At 35.4% G+C, this 16,150-nt stretch overlaps 1 protein-coding gene across 1 annotated transcript in view; it reads left to right on the forward strand.

The window, feature by feature from the left end:
* LOC139797724 (sodium channel protein type 2 subunit alpha-like) overlaps positions 1–15,037 on the forward strand; it is a 70,221-nt gene extending 55,184 nt beyond the window's left edge. The window contains exons 20-27 of the mRNA XM_071747459.1: positions 1,030–1,203; positions 4,471–4,593; positions 4,842–5,123; positions 5,978–6,031; positions 7,578–7,715; positions 10,350–10,454; positions 10,876–11,146; positions 11,490–15,037. Of these exons, the coding sequence (XP_071603560.1) occupies positions 1,030–1,203; positions 4,471–4,593; positions 4,842–5,123; positions 5,978–6,031; positions 7,578–7,715; positions 10,350–10,454; positions 10,876–11,146; positions 11,490–12,673 (2,331 nt within the window). The 3' untranslated portion in view covers positions 12,674–15,037. The remainder of the gene's footprint in view (positions 1–1,029; positions 1,204–4,470; positions 4,594–4,841; positions 5,124–5,977; positions 6,032–7,577; positions 7,716–10,349; positions 10,455–10,875; positions 11,147–11,489) is intronic.
* The last annotated feature ends 1,113 nt before the right edge of the window (positions 15,038–16,150 follow it).

A 16,150-nucleotide genomic window follows, 5' to 3' on the forward strand; every position in this document is an offset into this window, starting at 1 on the left:
ATTAAATTTTTCTTAAAGCATTCTGCAGATGAATTTTTTATTACTACAACATTGTATGTGTGGATGGGGTTGCCTCTGAAAATAATTTTACTAGAAGTCTTGTTTGTGAATTTATAAAAATCATACAAATGGAATGTTTTTTCTACTTCAAGTTAAAATTGTCTCCAGAATCAATACAGATGCTGAATTTATCATATTTCTCATTTAATTTTTTGCTTTAGTTTTAGTTACAGTATTTTCTGACTGTTATGTAGGAATCTTTTAATTCTTTTATACTACTCATAGTGACATTTAGTCCTTCACACAGATGATAAGTATTCAGTTCTTTTTCATTGTGAACTGATGCAGGCTTTGGTATACACTGTCATTATTTCTGCTCCAACACCTGAAGCACCATATCCCATCTTTCCTCCGTGACCTTGGGATTTGCAGGGTAGTTTCTTTCACTTTTTTTTCTTCAGTCCTCATGCTGCCATAAAATGTTTTATCCTTTCTTAAATATTTTCCTTGGAGGCAGCACCAGCTTCGCTGAAGAGCTTGGCTGCTTCCTATGGTGGGTCAGTTGAGGAGCCAGCACAGGGCAGCCCAGAGCCTTTTCTCACAGCAAACACTCCTGTGGCCTTGAGCAACTCAAACCTTGCCACCAGCACACAATATCGGAATTCAGAAAATAGCAGCAGCAAGTGTAGCTCATTATTCTCTCTTTTTGTATTTACTATAATCAGGAGGCTGACTTCTGAGTGGGTTTCGTAAGGGTGACAAATTGCAATTCTGTGTTGACTATTACTGAAATTTCTAAAAGCCTTTTTTGCAACTTTAGTTAATTCTAATTCCATTACCAGGCAATGGTTAAATCTAAAACTGAGAATGAATACTATTGTAATCTCTGCTCATGATGGCTTTTCAAGGTGAAACATCTGAAGTTGAAAGTGATTTTATTTTGCCTTTTGAAATTCAGTTATTTTGGTTTAATTTGCAGTTTGCAAAGATATATGAATATTTGACTTACATGCAACCCATACTTCACAGGCCTTTGAAGATATATATATTGAACAGCGCAAGACTATAAAAATCATACTGGACTATGCTGATAAAATCTTCACTTACATCTTTATTCTGGAAATGGTGCTAAAGTGGGTGGCCTATGGTTTTCAAACTTATTTCACTAATGCTTGGTGCTGGCTGGACTTCCTGATTGTTGATGTAGGTAACTATACTTTATAAGTAGCCTGTTTCTGTTTTTTAGGCAGGTTCGTTCATGTAAGTCTAAACTGCTACATACATATAGTGAAAAATAAGAATGTGGTTTAAAAATATCAGAAAATTGCATATTGGTGCATAAGATTTCATTATAATTATTCAGTGAGAAAATAAATCTGCCTTTCTATTTATGGTATCATTTACTCTTATGTATTCTGTTGGTTTTATTGCTCTCGGTCCCAACCACTGAATTTGAAATTTCACTAAGAAGTTCTAAGAAGTTCTGCCCTTTTCTTAAGATTAAATTCTGCAAAATGAGATATTCTCAACAAGGCAATGAAAAAAATTATTAAGACTGTATTTGAGTGTGGATCAATAGTTTTTTCTATATTACCTTTTTTATGAATAACAGTCTTCTGTTTTGCTTTGTCTTTTAATTGTAACTCAAATATCAAGTGAAAAAGTATGTTTCCATATATGGGAATTTGCTTTCATTAGATTTTTAATTTGTGAAAATGAAGGAAAATTAGAAATAAACAAATGTATTACAGTGTAATAAGTATTCAGGTTTAGTACCTTCATACACAAGCCTGTATTATGAATGTTTGGTCTTAAATTGTGTTTAGATTAATTTTTCCCAGAAAGGCATACCACATCTCCGTAAGGATAGGTATGGGCTGTTTATTTTTTTCCGTTATTTCAGTATTTTTATGTAGCCATCTTCATCTTGCTTGGAATACCTACATCTTGTGGCTCTAAAGCAGCAGATCACAGAGTGATTCAGGTTGAATGACACCTTTTGGAATTTTTCTGGTCTCATTGCTGAAAGCAGTGCCAGCTCAGAAATTGGTGCTAACCTCAAGGTTAGATTAGGTTGCTCATAGTGATACCCAGTCTTGAGTGGAGATTCTGCCACCTAACTTGGCAATCTGTTTCCAGTGTTTGATCACTTGTATTGTAAACCTGCTCTTGCTCCCCACTTCCATTCCTCTGAAACTGTCAGTGATGGTCTGCTTAGCTTTCTCTGCCTTTTTTTTTTAATTGTCATGGTTTTCAGCTAATAGCAAGCAACTTTAACTCTTTCACTATTACCTTTCCTGTTGGCATTAAGCTGTTATTTTTGCTTAGCAGGTAGTGTGCTTCTGGTAGTTTGAACCCACCTTTGCTTTATCTTTCTGTCCTATGCCTTCATCCAGCTAAACACTGAACAAATTTGCTGTACTAGTACCAGTTAATTAAGTGAGGTGACATTTAAGGGGTCTTTTTAGGCAAGCTGTTCAGTACCTTGTTGGTCTGAGCTGTCAGATCTAAATCGCTGTCCCCTGTTTGGGAAAGAACATCAAGCAGACAGAAATTCTTACCCATTGTGATGTTCATAGTGTTTCCAGGGAAGGATAATTGGCCTCAAAACAAGTGCAAATGCTGGTTTTGCTCAGCTCAGCTCCCAGTTCAGAGGGTTTAGTGAAAAAGAGCAAGCATAGCATCGTGCAGTGTTTAACAGATTGCTTGAACTAACCCAAGAGGAAATAAATCTGCATAAGGCTTCCTCTTGTATAAATGGAGGAAGAGGAGAAAGGCATCTGAAGTGGAAGTATCAGTGAGGGCACAAGTCATTCACCCTGCTGGAGAACAGCAGGGCAATCAGCTTTTGAACTATTAATCCATCTGTAATGAAGGATTCAAAAGTTCTTGTGGATTAGACCCTCTCTTTCACAAGAGTAATAAAGTTGAAAGAGGAAATAAATCTCAAAGAACAGTAATTGTTTAAAATACAAGCAGTTAAACAAAGCCAAAGGCAGATATTTCCACCTTACATTTCTGCAAAACCCCTACTTCTCAGTCACATGAACAAAAAGTTGAAATAAAGCTGAGGATGGATTCTGTCTCACATCTGTCATTACACTGTGCTTTTTATATTTTCCCTTCTTCTTTTTTTACAATGCACCTTTTAAATTCACTGTATTGTTAAAAGCATATAATACCATTTTCCAATTTTACATCACAGAAATGTTACAGTTAACACTTTTATGTCTGGAAGAAAGTTGAGTACTGGTATCAGGGGTTGTCCAAATCCTTATCATATATAAGGAAGAAGAGGAAATTATTATTTTTTTTAAAAAAATAGAGGGCTTGCATGTATATGCACAAACATTCACAAATGGTACCAAAAATTAAAGCTTTTTGTTTCATAATCACCATGTGGTAAGGTGAACTATCCTCCCTCTCATTTCTCCTCTCAGAAAAAAAAAAGAAATATATTAAATTTTATTTAAGTTTTCAAAGAAAGTTAAAATTATGAATTAGTTAAGTAGAGATGCACTAATCTTGCAGGAAGAGAATTTTGTACAATGAAAATACTGTAACTCGGTTATGTGAGAAAATATGATTATCTGACAGGAATACTTGAAACAGATTTTTTTTTATCTTCTCTGGAATTACAAAAAATAAGGTATAATGATCTTAAGGTCTTCATGGATTCTTATGGATTAATGCTTACCATGCTAGATTTTTTTCTGGTATTGTAATATAAAGAAGGAATAGTCTTTTAAAACTATTATAGCTGAGTTTGTATAGGAAATGAGATCAGTGGCATAAAGCAAGGTTGTTCCCATCAGTGAATGTATTGTTTTTCTAGTTCTCCTACTTTCTTTTTTTTTTCCTTTTCTTAACAAAATATTCCTGTCATGAACTACCTGACCTAACTATATTTGCTTCAGCACCTGAATTAGCTCAAGTTTTTAGATGGGTTATTTCATAAATATAGGTATATAGTCATCCATAATGAGGCTTTTTAGTGATCACTGACTTGGGTTTCATGTATTGCACAGATGTTGAGATTCCTGAGTTGATTTGGTTTTAACTACTTTTTGTGTTTTCCAAAACTAATGGGTCCTGATTTTTGGAAGTCACTCCTGATTTTATATAAACTTAGCATGCTATGTTTAAAAGACAAAAAAATAGCCAGTTTCTCCTTGCTGTCTATAATGTGCCATTGTTTAACCCATTTGGATACTCTAAGGCAGATAACTAAAACATCTGCCAGTTTCTTGATTCTCAGACTTGAAGCTGTTCTGAAATTTACACAAGACATTGTTAAATTTTAAAATTTTCTTGTTCTTTTTTATTCTTGCTAGAAGCTTACAGTGCTTATGAACTTTTTTTTGGTTTTTTAATATCCAAATCAGAGTTTTCTTCTTCTAGATATTACACTTATATTGCTAGGCTATTAAAAATACTAAAAGTGCTTTTGTTTTGTTTTGTTTCCTCTAGGTTTCCTTGGTTAGTTTAGTAGCTAATGCACTTGGTTTCTCAGAATTTGGTGCAATTAAATCCCTCCGAACATTAAGAGCTTTGAGACCTCTAAGAGCTTTGTCACGCTTTGAAGGCATGAGGGTAAGAAAAAAAAATAGTCTGTAGAACAAACCCACGCAGATATTCCTAATTATAAAATCATGGAGAAACACTGTCTGTTTTCAAGAGCAAAAATAGTATGCCTGGACATACTACATCTGTAATTCCTTTTCTGTTGGCATTACTTTGGTGTATTTTAGTGTTTGACATTAAATCTTTCCCTATATTTGAAATGATCTTGTTAATTCCCAGTATTTTTAATTTTTTTTTTTCCTGTGTTTGTTTACTAGGTGGTTGTGAATGCTCTTACTGGAGCAATCCCATCCATTATGAATGTACTTCTGGTTTGTCTTACATTCTGGCTAATTTTCAGCATCATGGGGGTGAATTTGTTTGCTGGCAAGTTCTATCACTGTGTTAACACCACAACTGGTGAGCAATTCCCACCAGAGGAAGTCAGTAATGTAACTATGTGTGAAAATCTTAGAATGATTTCTAAGGATGTTCGGTGGAAAAATGTGAAAGTAAACTTTGATAATGTTGGAGCTGGTTATCTTTCTCTTCTTCAAGTAGTAAGTGTTTAAATTTTTATAAATTATTTTTCCAGCTTTGTTTTGTAGCAGTAATATTTGACTGCATAATTTACAGAGTTATTTAACAATATATCAATTTGCATGGGATTTGATTTTAAGGTTGTGTTCTGTGAAGCTAATTAATATTGCTTATGTTGAAAATCTGATACATTCTGTAGCCATTTTGGAAGAGGAGGAATGTCTAATATCTGCCAGAGGGATATAAAGTCCCTTCTGGCCCCAGCCTCTGGCACCTTTCCAGGCTTTACTGAAATACACTATCTAGAGGAAATAAAATGCAGCTAGGATTGATTTTCTTCTACTTCCTTGATCAGTTAAGGCCCATTGACTTAGAATTTTACCATGATATTTAAACAGATACATTTTAGGGCTCATGTAATCTTCAAACTAGAGGAGAGCCACCTATTTATTTAGAAAATTACTTTAAAAATAACTACCTATCTTCTGGAGCTGCTTCTAGGACTCTTTGCATATTCTGTCTGAAAAATGCCAACCCACTGAGTTTGAGAGTCCCCCAGTTTTCAGCATTCAGAAAGTTAGAACTGTAGGAACCTTGTTATAAATCGCCCATCTGGTTATGATCAGATACTGATTGCAACTCCTCCATCATAGAATTCATATGAAATTGTGTGAATTTTAGAATTTATTCAGTATTTAAATATTAGGGAGAAATATTCCACAGTAAATTACTTCCTGTAAATACTTCACTGTGGCTTTAAGACTAATATTCTTCTTAATTTTGGGGGTTCTGATGCTTTTAGAAGACAGTGTCTTATTGAAATGTTTACAAAAGTGGAGCTGTGGTAGAAAACACTAACAAACTTCTTTTTTAGGCAACATTTAAAGGATGGATGGATATAATGTATGCTGCAGTTGATTCTAGAGATGTAAGTGCAATATAAAATTAAAATAAATCTAAGATTAATGTTATGGTTCTTGAATGGCAGTGGAAATACAGTAAAATGTTAAGAACAAAAATGTAAAACATTAATAAATATTCTATATAAATCTGTGCACTATGAAATAGTTAAGTGCATATACTTCTAATCAGTAAAAAAATTATAGTAGTAAATCTGCATGAGATATTACTAATTTATTAAGCCACCTGTCATTAAAAATAGTCTTTTCCTATTGACTTCTGTCAGTAACATCGTACAGATTAGGAAACAATCTTTTCACGTATCCCCAAAATTAACATAAATAATCAAGTGACATCACTTGCAGTAGCTACTCCACAACTGCAGACTCTGGTGATCTCAAGAAATAAAATGGCTGAGTTTTCCCTGGTTTTCCATTAATGCTGGAGCTTGTTTGCATCTCTCCTTTATCCAATTCCTGATATGCACAAAGAGTATAGGAATTTAATTGGGCAGGGAGAAATTTCATGTGTTACAACAAGGGCAAGTGTTAAGTCTTGCATCTGGGAAAGAACAATCCCAGGTACCAGTATAGGCTGGGGACTGAGCTGTTGGAGAGCAGCACAGGGGAAAGGGACCTGGGGGTGCTGTTGGATGGAAGGATGACCATGAGCCAAAAATGTGTTCTTGTGTCCAAGAAGGCCAATGGCATCCTGGGGTGCATTAGAAGGGGGTGGTTAGTAGGTCGAGAGAGGTTCTCCTCCCCCTCTACTCTGCCCTGGTGAGGCCACATTTGGAATATTGTGTCTAGTTCTGGGCCCCTCAGTTCCAGAAGGACTGGGAACTGCTTGAAAGAGTCCAGCACAGAGTGACCAGGATGGTTAAGGGAGTGGAACATCTCCCTTATGAGGAAAGACTGAGGGAGCTGGGTCTCTTCAGCCTGGAGCAGAAGAGAATGAGGGGTGACCTCATCAGTGTTTATAAATCTGTAAGGGGTGAGTGCCAGGAGGACAGAGTCAAGCTTTTCTCAGTGGTGACTAACATTAGGACAAGGGCCAGTGGTTAAAAACTGGAGCATAGGCAGTTCCATATAAATATCAGGAAGAATTTTTTCCCTGTGAGGGTGACAGGGCACTGGCACAGGGAGGTTGTGGATTCTCCTTCCCTGGAGACATTCAAAAGCCACCTGGATGTGTTCCTGTGTGACCTGCTGTAGGTGACCCTGCTCTGGCAGGGGGGGTTGGACTAGATGACGTTTCAAGGTTCCTTTCCAACCCCTAACTTACTATGATTCTATGAGGGTTTTTTGAGATTCACACATCTGTCAAACTGAGTAGGAATTACATGAAACATCAAAAGTCATTTGAGAGGAACTGGCAGGTCTGTGTGCAATTACAGGCCCTGTATTAAATAGATTTTCAAGTTCAAAGACAAGGGAAGTGTGGGGCATGCTTCAAAAGAGCTCTTTCTTTCCCCGCTTGTCAAGGATTTGTTGTCCTGCTGGAAGCACTTTCTTTTTATTCTCCATTATGTGTAATTCTTTTGTGATGTATGGCTTTTTTTCTATGTTACATAGATAGGGGACCAGCCAAAATATGAGGAGAACCTGTACATGTATATTTACTTTGTCGCCTTTATCATCTTTGGATCATTTTTCACCCTGAACTTATTCATTGGTGTCATCATAGATAACTTCAACCAACAAAAAAAGAAGATAAGTAGCATGCTTCATTTTAACAACACTTCATAGTTATTGTGCATTTCAGCAAGTGTATGTAAGGACAAATATGAGTGTCTGAAATTCCTTGAGGTAATAGAAAAAGAAAAAAAGAAATCAACTATTAAGCTTTCCTTTCATTTTTTTCAGGAAAATTACACAAATAAATGACAGGGAAGAACAGAATATGCGAAACTACAAATAAAGAAATTAGTAAACAGATGATGTATAGCAGTCCTGTGAAGGCCTTCTCAGTTACAAAGAGACAAGCTGAATGATGGATCTACTGCTCTGTACTGGCAAATTAGAGAGGGCTGGGAAACAGTCTCATCAGTTAGTAGTGAACTTGCAAGAGAAGGAAAGTTGTTGATATTTGAAATGTGTAGTTCTTCTTTTCAACAGGCATTGTTTCTATTACTTAAATGAAGACAAGATTTTGTATTTTTATTTTTATTATTTTAAGAAAAATGAGCTAAGTAATAGCAAGAAAGTACATAATTTTCTCATTGGCAATTCTATATTGTCAAGTTTGATTCATTGTACTAAAAAACCCCTAATTTTAGAATTACTGCAGTGGAAACTTACAATAGATCCACTCAAGACTGGAGTATGCGACTTCATGTGTTGCTTCCTCAGATCTTTTGAGTCTTATCTGTGAACCCACATAGTAGAAAGGATAAGTTTGTGGTTCCAAAGCTGATGACATTTTCATCCTACAAGGTGTTTATACCTCCCTTGGAATAAACAGCAGGGGCTTTCAGGTGGTTCAGTTTCTTATTCTGGAGATGAAGGCTAAGGTTATGTACATGCTGTTGGCATTTTTGGCAGTCAGAATGTGACAAAGTGACCTCTCTCAGTTTTGAGGTGATTATAAGTTTAATAAAGTTCACTTGGCAGACACTGTCTACTGTAGTCATTATGACTCAGAAGGCAGAGAAAGTTTTCCTGCAGAACAGCTTTTTCTGGCACTGTGATGTACTCCTCTTGTACATCTGTAAGTTTGCTAAGTGACGCCAAAAGAGTAGATACTGCAGGTATCACAAAGGACAGTGATTAGTTTCTTTTTTTTTTTTTTTTTTTTTTTTTTTTTAGTTTAGTTTAATTTCACTATTCAGTTTTCAGCAGCAAATTAGCAAACATTATTCACCTGTCTTCCGACTTTCTTCATGCACTTGTGCACATAGAAATTAGTAGATCACACAGTATGAGTCTACCCAGCAGTGTTTTTCTTGTCTTTGTCCTGCCTTCACATTACTTGAGATCTCTCTGTTTTGAGCAATGTTGTTGAGATATGAATGGGAAACACTTGATACTGCAGTATACTGTCTCTGTGTACTTAACCTGTGCATTTCTTTGGTTCCTGTGTGCATCCTACTTTTATTACATTAGTTCCCATGGAGAAAAAAATATTTTGCTAGCAGTCAAGTTCCTAACCATGATGGTTCTCAAAAGAACATTAGGTCCATCTCTGAATCTCTCTTCTCCCTGTGGACAGTATATCAAGACAGTGAGAAGTTGTTCACTCTTGATAGCCATTACATCAGTGAGACAGCAAAAGAAATCCCCAGTTCAATGCCAGTTCCTTTATACCCTTTTTTTTTTTTTGGTGTTTTGTTTTTCCCGGTGGGTAAAATCTCGATCACTTTTCTACCATAATTAACAAATTAATTTCTTGTTCTTCCTCCAAGACCCTTGCTCTCTAAGATTTGAATTTTAGTTGGATATTTAGCTTATGAGGAGAATATGATAAAGAAGGTATCTTTTGACTTCTAAATCTTCATGTCTTTATGTAGCTGCAGCTGAAAGACTCTGATTCACGGTCTCAGATTGACACTGCATTTCACAAAGTCACAGGTTTACCTGTGAATCTGAAATTCGTTTCCAAATGCCACTGCTTTTGTGTCCTGTGTACTTGGAATGTACTTGTAAAAAAGAAAAAACAAAGTAACTTGTCAGCAGAAACTGTATTTCTGACAGATGGCATGTATTGCACAGAGCTTTTACTCAGGTGGCTGTCCCCTTACTTAGGCAAGAAACCCCTAAGTAAGTCTGTGCTTCTCATGCTCTCTGTACCTTGTAGGGCAATGATCAAGCCTCATATACACTGTGACAGCATTATGGAAAAAAATAATCTGAACTGAGGTACCTATACTCACATGATAAAACAAACATCTTGGAAAGTAACATCAGCAATTCTTTTTTTTTTTCCTCTTATGGCTTCCCTTAAGACATACCAGCTCTCAGGGACTCTTTTTACCTTTGAAACTTTTTTATTTCTGGTTGGTAGATTTACAGTGTGGAGTTCATTATGTTAGATATATAAGCATCTATGGCATGTATATTTTTACAAGTTTTGTTTTTATATGTATTATATTGAATTAATCAGATATCTGTTTAAAAACAAACCCAAACAAACATTAGTTCTTTTTTTTTTCTCTGTTCCTTAATTAATTTCTCCTTCAAGACTTGTCAGATTTTTTTACAATCTTTGCTAGAAAGACTACTACAATTTGGTTTTGGTAATGATGTATAAGAAGGAATACATGGTTCAAAAAAACAGCATTCTGCAATGCTTTGATATAATGGATTATAAAGGCTTGGCTATAATCAGTTCTATTTTTATTATTTTACCTTGGAGGTGAAGACATTTTCATGACAGAAGAACAAAAGAAGTACTACAATGCAATGAAGAAGCTGGGATCCAAGAAGCCACAAAAACCTATACCTAGACCAGCAGTAAGAATGTGTGCTGTTCTTGTATCACCTACCTTTGGGAAGAAATTGGAGCAGTGCCTTAACTATCAAAAAATTTGTCTGTTAAGTCTAAAATTGTTCAGACCTAATTCAAGTTAGCCCTTTATTCTGAATTGAAACATGTACACATTTCTGTTATTCGGAAAAAAATTGTTACAGTTTTTATGCCTGAGGAAGAAGGGAAGCAGTCAATCTTCAGAAAAAGAAGCCTGTTGGGTTTTGAGTGGGAAACTTGGAGCTGGTAAATAAGGAAGCTACTGGGCAGAGCTTCCTTTAGATTTTTCAGCTTTTTGTTTGGTTTTTTGTTTAGAGGGAGGAAGAAGGAAATGGAAGGGGAAGAAAAGGTGTTATTATTATGTACAAGATACTATCACCTTTTTTTTTTTTTTTTCTTTCCCCTCAGAACAAGTTGCAAGGAATGGTGTTTGATGTTGTAACAAAGCAAGCATTTGACATCACCATTATGGTTCTCATCTGTCTTAACATGGTCACCATGATGGTAGAAACAGATGAACAGGGTGAAATGATGCAAAAGATTTTATACTGGATTAACTTGGTCTTTGTTGTGCTTTTCACTGGAGAATGTGTCTTCAAACTGTTCTCACTCCGTTATTATTACTTCACCATTGGCTGGAATATTTTTGATTTTGTGGTTGTTATTCTTTCAATAGTAGGTAAGAAAATCTTATATACAAAGTTAAACACATACTTGAAATGCTTTATCTCTGTAGTTTTGCAGATTAGAGGAAATAATTTTAGTTTATCTGGATATTTTAGGCAATGAAAAGCATACTTTCTAGTAACTTTCTTAATAATTTTGTAACAATTTTATTAGTCCTTTTTTTTCTAAGCATGCTGGGGGAAAAAGATAAAATTATCCATACCAGATAAAATTTACCTTGAGTTATAATTTTCAGTAATTCCACAGGTAGAGTTGCTCTTTATGCTTTCTTTCTTGTGGAAAATGAAATCTGTGATAAAGTGTTACCCTTTTAATTTCGTTTTTGTGTTCCACAGGTATGTTTCTAGCTGAGGTGATTGAAAAGTACTTTGTGTCCCCCACTTTGTTCAGAGTTGTTCGACTTGCCAGAATCGGCCGAATCCTGCGTCTCATTAAAGGCGCTAAGGGAATCCGCACTCTGCTTTTTGCTTTGATGATGTCTCTTCCTGCTTTGTTCAACATTGGTCTCCTGCTCTTCTTGGTCATGTTTATCTACGCAATATTTGGCATGTCCAACTTTGCCTATGTTAGGAGGGAAGCTGGCATAGATGATATGTTTAACTTTGAAACGTTTGGCAACAGCATGCTCTGCCTGTTCCAAATTACCACATCTGCTGGCTGGGATTTGTTGCTTGCCCCAATTCTTAACAGTGGGGAGCCAGACTGTGACCCTAACAAAGATCATCCTGGGAGCTCTGTGAAAGGCGACTGTGGGAACCCTTCTGTTGGGATTTTCTTTTTTGTCAGCTACATCATCATCTCATTTCTGGTAGTGGTGAACATGTACATTGCTGTGATTTTGGAGAATTTTGGTGTCGCTACTGAAGAAAGTGCTGAGCCCTTGAGCGAGGATGACTTTGAGATGTTCTATGAGGTTTGGGAAAAATATGATCCCAGCGCAACACAGTTCATAGAGTACAGCAAATTGTCTGACTTTGCAGCTTCTCTGGATCCTCCCCTTAATATACCAAAACCAAACACAATCCGACTTATTGCAATGGATCTGCCCATGGTAAGCGGGGACAGAATTCACTGCCTTGACATTTTGTTTGCTTTCACAAAACGCGTTTTGGGGGAAAGTGGGGAGATGGACGCCCTCAGAATACAGATGGAAGATCGCTTTATGGCAGCCAATCCTTCAAAAGTGTCCTACGAACCAATTACAACCACACTGAAACGAAAACAGGAGGAAGTATCTGCTGTCATCATTCAGCGTGCTTATAGACGTCACCTTTTAAGACAGTCAGTAAAGAAACTTTCATTTATGTATCAGAAAGATGGGGTTGATCTCCTTATCAAAAAAGATACTACTATAGGTAAGCTAAGTGAAAACTCACCTCCAGAGAAAATGGATACATCCACATCCACCACATCTCCACCTTCTTATGATAGTGTAACAAAACCAGAGAAAGAAAAATATGAAGATGACAAATCAGAAAAAGAAGACAAGGGGAAAGACAGAAAAGGAAAGAAAAAGTAAAAGACATAAAGATGTTGTCCATAATGAATAGTCGCAAGCCTGCGAAGATGTCATTTTTATCAATAGTGCTTTTTCTGGAGGACTATGCCAAAATTACAAGTTTTTACATATTTTCTCACTGCTACAGTCAATGCCTATAACAAGAAAAAGAATCTTCACTGGTAAACTCTGTCTGTAACAGGGAAACAACCTTGGCAGAAGAATAGTTTTTATTATCAGCTGGCATGAATGGAGAGGAGACAAAATTTCTACTCGGACTGTAAGAACCCTTAATGGAGTGCAAATTTACTGGTCCTCATAAGTCTGTATTTTTGTGGACTAAGTATATCTACTGTGTACATTTTCTCTCCTGTGTATGTTCTATGTGTGTCCATTCTTTTCATTATCTCATTTGCTTTAGTTGACATATGGCTATTTGTAATTCTGCTGTGCTGAGAAAGAAAATACACAAAGTTCAAATATACTTAATCATGGTATCATAATGTGAATATGGTTCTGTTCAAGCAACTTCTGAAGGCCGAAACCCAAGATTTTAGTTACTGAATATCAAGATTTAGATTAAATAACAACAAATGATAAAAAAAAAGAGAATACAGAGAATTTATCAGAAAAGCAAACAAAGGAATAATTTTCACAGGAAGTTGGTAGTTTAGTCATTGGTTTTAGTAGACTTACAGTTAATACTTTTTAGTAATTTTTAATTTATTATGCAGCCCATTTCAGATACAGTAATTCAAATAACTGATGCTAAACACAAAAAACATGAAACTGTGATAGCAGTCTGGTTACTTTCAGAGTCAAGTTACAATTCCTGAAAGATTCAAACAGTTCTTTTCACAGAAAAGCTCCAAATGGCAAATTGTGCCTACAGGGAACTACTGAAATAAAAAAAAAGTGGGGGTTTTTTGTTTGTTTTTTTTTTTTTTAGCTGTAGACCGTGTAATTTCTTTACTAGCTTCCATACTTCATTCCAAAGTGTGTTTATATACTTCTTATTTCACGGTAATGTATCCCACTTAGGACAATAATCTAAGTGACATGTATAAATTGACAGTAAAGTACCTTTAGGGACAAATACTACCATAATGTATACCTCTGGCTTAAATGTCCATACTTTGGAAAGATAGATCATGCCAGAGACATAAAATGTTTACAACAGAGTTGATTTTGACCCCCGATGGCTCTTTAGTCAGGTTTCCTCTGCATGTAGTGCAGCCTTCTGCAGAAAGTTGAGATGACCATTGTCCTACATTGCAGTTTAGATGACTTTTTTATCAAGGATTACTCTACAGTGTAAGTAAAATATCATCTGTTATCTAATCAGGTGTTTTACACAGTGATACCTGTTTGAGCAAAAAGACAATGACCTAAGTACTGTATTTACTGCATCAAATAGGTACCCTAGTAAGCATAGCTTGTAACATTTCAGTAGATAATATGATATATTCTGTAATACTCCAAATTATTGGAAAGCTTTAACTGATGCATGCTTGCTGCTATTATCCTACAGCTATTAAAGTCTGAGATGGGAAGACATGTGAATGGTAAAAGGAAAAAAACTGTTTGACAAGAGCATCATTCCTCATACCAGTAAGCAATAGTTTGATGCGATTATAGATTTTATTTTGTCTGAGTTTTTTTAATCCGCAAACATGCAGTAAATAACCAGACTACACAGGATGAATATAAAATGTGGGGCTAGAAAAAGCTTTATAATATATATCTACTGATCTATTATTGTTATTTTGAAAATACTTTTATTTTATAACATTTTATATTTATTATAAGAATCTGCACATATCTTCACGTGTTAGTAATTTTTATTGCTGTCCTTTTGTGACACATTACTATTGGGAAACCTAAGATACAATGTGACTCAGTAAGTGCAAGTTTCTACTAATAATACTAAACATTTTAATAAGGAATAATTTAAAAATAAATGGACAGTATGGTTCTTTGTCTGATCAGTAGGTAAGTCTTTCTATCTGAAACAAGAGAGATTTTCTTTTGAAAATGTAAGCCTGCCTGTCAGTTTTCAGGGTAATCTTACTCATAAAAACATTGTTTTTCCCTGGTGTTAGTCTTGCACTGTCTTCTTTTCTTGTTGATTCATACTGCAGTACAAATGCTTTAAATATAATTTCTTATTCATCATCTTTCTTTATGAGAATGAATAGTGAACTTGTGCAATGGACAGTGGAACACCATGTATTTTGTATGAAAGAACAAAAATATAGATGGGCTCCTGCTTTTATAGAAACTATTGGCTCATAGTGTACTGATGAACTGCATGAAGGAAATTGTTTTACTAAAAATAACTACATTGCTAACAACCCAAAAGAATAAAGATAACCTTTTTATGTACTCATTTTAGTCTTTGTGTTTTTCATTTATTAAATTTAAACAGATTAACAAGTTGTAGTTGATAAAAGTCAAGAGGGAACCACTTTAGCAATGAGGCAATGTTTTAGACATCTAAATCACATGTTGCTTTATGACTTAAATCAATATTGACTTGTCACTATCTGGATAAAACTTAAATGCTTGTCCTGACCAGAGAAATTTTTATGTAATTCAGAAAAGAATCACAGTCCAGTTTATGTAATTTTCTGTCAGTTTTTTGAGTTGTCCAGAAAGTTTCCTCTGGTGGCCAAGTACAATAGAGGCTGTCTCCACATTCTTGATGAGCAGTGGATGTGGCAGGCACTTGATCCCAGAGTGGGTGTTCTGGTATCTGTCACTGAAATAGCCTAACAGGGAGGTAACAGAGTAATTTTTAATCCCATTCCCCTCAAGTAACCCATGCTTGCCAAGAGAAGAGAAAAAGACCTCTTAGGGGTGTCAGTATCCACCCCACAGGTAAGTGATGGCTTTACAGAGTCTAACAGGCATATACAGCAAGAGTTTGCTGTATAGAGGTGACAGGATATGGGGCACTGTGTGGGTGGGTGCACCTGTGCATAGAGTACTTAATGCATTTTTATCCCTTTCTATTTCTGATGTGAACTGATGTAGACTTGGGCCAGTATAGCTGACAGCAAAAGGACCTCTAGTATGCAGTGCTTTGAAGGGCAATGTTTATGTCCTGACTGTACCTGACTTGAATTTAAACTTTTTTTCTTCTTTTTCTTTATTATAAAATAGTTTTTGCTTTACTGTCTTATTTGCTAACAAAATTTCCACCAAAAAAAAAAAAAAAAAAAAAAAAAAAAAAAAAAAAAAAAAGTAAAAAAAAAAATGCTCTAAGAATCCTGGTCAAATAGTTGAATTTCTGTTTGAAAACAAAATCATTTTAAATCAGTGCTGCACAGGTACATAGTTAAATTATGAAGTCTATCTGAAATAGGCATGAAATGTGCATATAATAATTTTCCCACAAATTTGGTAGTGTGCAGAATGCAGGAGTATATGAGGTCATTTTTTAAATCGTTTTACCCTATAAAATTTCTATTATTGTTTAAGTTATGTCTATTGAGA

This window comes from Heliangelus exortis, chromosome 6 (genome assembly GCF_036169615.1).
Source record: "Heliangelus exortis chromosome 6, bHelExo1.hap1, whole genome shotgun sequence".
In the NCBI taxonomy this organism is placed as follows: domain Eukaryota; kingdom Metazoa; phylum Chordata; class Aves; order Apodiformes; family Trochilidae; genus Heliangelus; species Heliangelus exortis.